The 4374-nt window shown below is 38.1% G+C and overlaps 1 protein-coding gene across 1 annotated transcript; it reads right to left on the reverse strand.

Annotated features, from left to right (window-relative positions):
• Nucleotides 1–567: 567 nt before the first annotated feature.
• LOC108981397 (transcription factor MYB14-like) lies at nt 568–4024 on the reverse strand. Its single transcript, XM_035689180.1, has 5 exons — nt 3894–4024; nt 3772–3846; nt 2278–2462; nt 1664–1793; nt 568–1105 (listed from the first exon to the last, which is right to left on the reverse strand). Exons 1-5 carry the CDS (start codon nt 4022–4024, stop codon nt 568–570), a joined length of 1059 nt encoding a protein of 352 aa, XP_035545073.1.
• Between the last annotated feature and the right edge of the window lie 350 nt (nt 4025–4374).

The following is a 4374-nucleotide window of genomic DNA, read 5'->3' on the forward strand; positions in this document are numbered from 1 at the left end:
ATAATTTAGAACTTAAAAAGTTTTCCACAAATCGCTTGGGTGTGTGCGACTAGTTCCACATAAAGACCACGAGGAAGAAAATGGCAAGGACTTAATTTTAAACATTTTAATGTCTTTTATATACCCAAAAGCTTGACAAGTTGACTTTGAAAATAAAAAGTACCCTGGCGCACTCAAGTTACGTCATATCTTGTTAGCATGGCTAATAGATTTCTAAAACCATCCCCACTAGTTCAGAAGGACTTATATGTTTCGATTAGATCTTATATATTTTCTGATACTGCTCTAATGGAGAAGATATGCATGCAATACACTATGCTAACTCGTACTTTAAAATACAAGCTGCATGCCTAACCTTAATCTTGTACTACTCGAGCAACATCACCAAGGAATTAAAACATGACTTAGATTACCATTTCCTGGATATTCAAATGCATGATGCAGCTTGTTTACAAACTAACCATTTGAAGATGAGTCTCACAACTTCCACTAGCTCAAAGCAACACTGAATCAAAGACACTATCAGTACTACATGATCACATGCATTTCTGCTGCTTACATTGATCATTAATCGACCCAGAAATCATAGCCAGCATCATAGCAAACATCTGGATACATGGACTCTTGGTGCCACCTCGCAGTAGTTGGAGCCATAAATCCAGGGTCTGTATCAGGCATGAATATGTCCTGGAATGAAAAATATGGCAGCTCCCATATACTTTGGATTATTTCAGATGCGTTGGAGGAACTAAAATTGATCTCATCCTGATCTATCATGTATTGGTTTAAAACATCTTCAACTGGAGGATCAGTACTGCTTGAAGAAGAGACAATATCATTAGTAGACATATTGATTTGTAGTGACGTCGGGATACCTTTAATGCCATCCATGTCTGGCACTTTGGGGGAATCGCTAATTAGTAGATCTTGATTCCCAGAAGAATCATTCTTGTTAGCTTCAACGTCCTCGGATGTTCCCACCAATTCTGATGTAGTGGTTGATGACGAATTCATGTTCTTACTGCGCTTTTTCAGGTGGGCGTGCCAATAATTTTTTATTTCATTGTCGGTTCTTCCAGGAAGCTTGGCAGCAATTGCAGACCATCTGAAAGAAGTTGAAGAAAGTAAGGCCGACATTACCAAGTACTGCTGCAATTTTGAAGAGCCAGATTTTTCTTTCTTCACAATATCTTCAACATTCGGGTTTAACTGAAGTCTGAAAGCTTTTGCTTTTCCATCTTCTAGAAGCCATATACGTTGTACTTTATGCATGTGATGTCAATCGTGAGAGTTTAAGAAATGCTAATTCGATTGAAAAGCTAAATATTGTTGTTGACTTCAAACTGATTCTAAAAGCCTACCAGACTTCAATCACCATTTACAAATCATAATGCACTTTAGACATGTACGTAGTTCTGCATGTAGCTGCATCAATCATGATGAGACTTTGAAGTGTCAATTTTTTTTAAAAGACTCACACGACCTTATAGCAATATTGTAGGTTTGAGCTCAAAAAAACAAGAAGAAGAAATAAAGAGGGAAGATATATAGCTTTTTAATTAATTGCTTATAGCATATATATATATATATATATATATATATATAGCGAGGTGTGCATTTAAAGAACTGTATAGTTTCCATGTAGAATTTGTAATGTACTTACCGATTTCCCAGCAGTTCATGCCACTTAAGTATAGTTTCTTCGTCTTCATGGCTGAAGTTTCCCCGCTTAATGTCAGGCCTAAGGTAATTCATCCATCGGAGCCTACAACTTTTTCCGGATCGCGTCAAACCTAAAATAAAAGAAAGTGTTAAGAAAAAAATGTAAATAATTAAAACTAAATCTTTCTATCAACTGATTTAAATTTTTAAAATAAGTGGTGATTTTATATGATATGAGAACAGAAATTCCAAGTTCAAATTTTGACTCTATGCTTAAATTGTTTAACTAAATATTGCATATATTGAGTCACTTATTAAGAGAGAGTTTGTCTCACAAGTTAGTGAAAGTGTTAAGATATATAAGAAATAAACAATAAAATATCTACTTGTTCATATCAACTTAAACTTTTGAGACAAGTTATCATGATATCACGAAAGAAAAAGAAAGAAAATTTGGTAATGAATCAAAGTATATATAATATATATATTGATCACAGGCTGAACACGTACGCATATACGTACACCCAAAATAAGTATTGCATGCAGACACCCCGAATGATAAAGCTAATAGAAATATATATAACGTTTAAGATCATCTGCTAATTAATTTCCTACCGGAAGCTTCGGGCATCTGATTCCAATTCCAAATACCGTATCGCTTAATGTAGGCTTTCAACTTCTGGTCTTCTTCAGGACTCCATGAGGCTCTTGATCTCCCTGGCATTTTCTCACCATCCGAAGTCTTCAGCATCATCATCACCATCTCTAAGTACTTCTCAGATATTTCAACTTGCAGAGACCTTAAAACCATATAAATAGTTACGAATATTAATTGCTTCGTAGTGTCATAGGTTTGATGAGTCAAAAACGTGTTTGAAAAAGTTAGCGTTTCAACTGAACGATTTCAAAAGATTAAAAAGAAAGCTTATTTTATAAGGTCCTGGAGCAGGTCTTAATATATACTTTATTTATATTCAAATGAAATTGATCATTTTTTTATTTTTTTGTGATGGATGGGCCGGGCAAGTTGATCATATATATGTGTGTTTTTTATTCTGTCAACGATCGAGAAACAATATACGGTCAAGCCAATGGTGGACGTTGTAGTAGTATTAGCAAATCATCAAGAGGATATTAAGTGGAAGGTGCATGGAGCTGGATGGCACCGAAGTTCATTATTGAACGAAATTCTTTGTCTAAAAATTCTTGAGTAATCCTTAACTTGAAAAATTAGTAAATATTTTCAGATAATATTCCAAAAGTAGAACATTAATATATATATATATATATATATATATATATAGGATACGTACCAGTTATCGAACGGCTAATAATAAAAATACTTGATCGTAGGATAAAGAAATCATCCATAAATGACTGTTTAATTAATTAACAGATCTCTTTATTATGAGTGGAAGGGCTTTAATATCACCATAAGGGCTTGCGGGGTGCTACCATGAGCCTAGGTCGTGGTGGCCCAAAGAATCACTCAACTCAAGGCTCAAACCCCTCTGGTCCGATAGGGCTCATGCCAATTAGTTAAGGACATGAACACTCACCCACTTATCCTGGGATGGTTGGGATGTTCCCTCATTTAAAGTGAGTAAATGGTCCGAATGTTCTGCGGTTCAAATTTCAAATAGTAGGTGAAGCAGTTAGTTCGAGTGATTCTAAGAACTTAAAAGCTCTATTTTAAGAATCCAAGTATGCTAATGAGATCTCTGAATAATTGGGCTCTAAGAATATCTCTATTATTACTAACTTAGGCATTGAAGGTACCCCATCAACCCCCAAGCCACCTTACTCTTTGGTGGCAGGAGAGTGTGTCATGTCCTTAACAATGAGATATGGGTTTAGAAATAGAATTCTCTCTCAAGGAAACCTCATCTCGCTTCTCTCTAAACTCTTCCAAACTCAGATCTGCAAAAGGGGGTGGGAGCTTCGGCTCCTCCCCCCTCTTCTTTCTTTTTTCCTTCCCCCTCCCTTCTCTTCTGTCCATTTTATTTTTTGTGTAGTGTTTTTTGGTTTTATTTTTGTGTTTTTCAGGCTAAATAAGGGAGGATCGTCGTTCGGATCTTTCTAGCCGTCCCCTTTCTACACGCGCCCCACCAGGATGACACCAAGCTATCAATCTTCAAGACAACCAAATCCGGCGTCCATCGAAGTGGAGCGTAGCCAGCACGCCTGGGACAAAGTTTCTGGATCTGTCAGTGCATGGCCATCATGCGCACCTGAGGAGACCTCTGCCGACACCACGCTCGGCTTCTCTAGACTCCATGACTCCTGGGCTTCCAAGATTGACCGTCGGCTTTCCTCCCCGAGTGACTAGTGCCTTGCACCCAAAGCATTGTGCACTGTTCATCGATTTTGTTTTTATGTTTCTCTGTTTTGTTCTGTTTTCAGTGTTTTGCTGGTGTTTGTTTTTCTATTCTTTGGTTGACCCGAGTGAGGTGTTCATGAGCCTTTGGATCGGACGCAATCTGGGGCAAGAGCTATTCGAGAGTGGTGGGCGATGTCACGACTAGGGATCGTACGGCCAGTGCTCGCGCGTAGGCAGCAAGCATAGGTGCTGCCTACGCAATGGAGGCTGTTTTGTGCGTGCGTGAGCTAGGTGCTCGTGCTGTCAAGGCTCGAGATGCCGATACTTGCAGTAGGCGTGACGTCCAAGGTCACACCAGTGCTTGTGGTTCTGTAGTTTAGTTGTTAGTTAGT

This window comes from Juglans regia, chromosome 4, assembly GCF_001411555.2.
Source record: "Juglans regia cultivar Chandler chromosome 4, Walnut 2.0, whole genome shotgun sequence".
Lineage (NCBI taxonomy): Eukaryota > Viridiplantae > Streptophyta > Magnoliopsida > Fagales > Juglandaceae > Juglans > Juglans regia.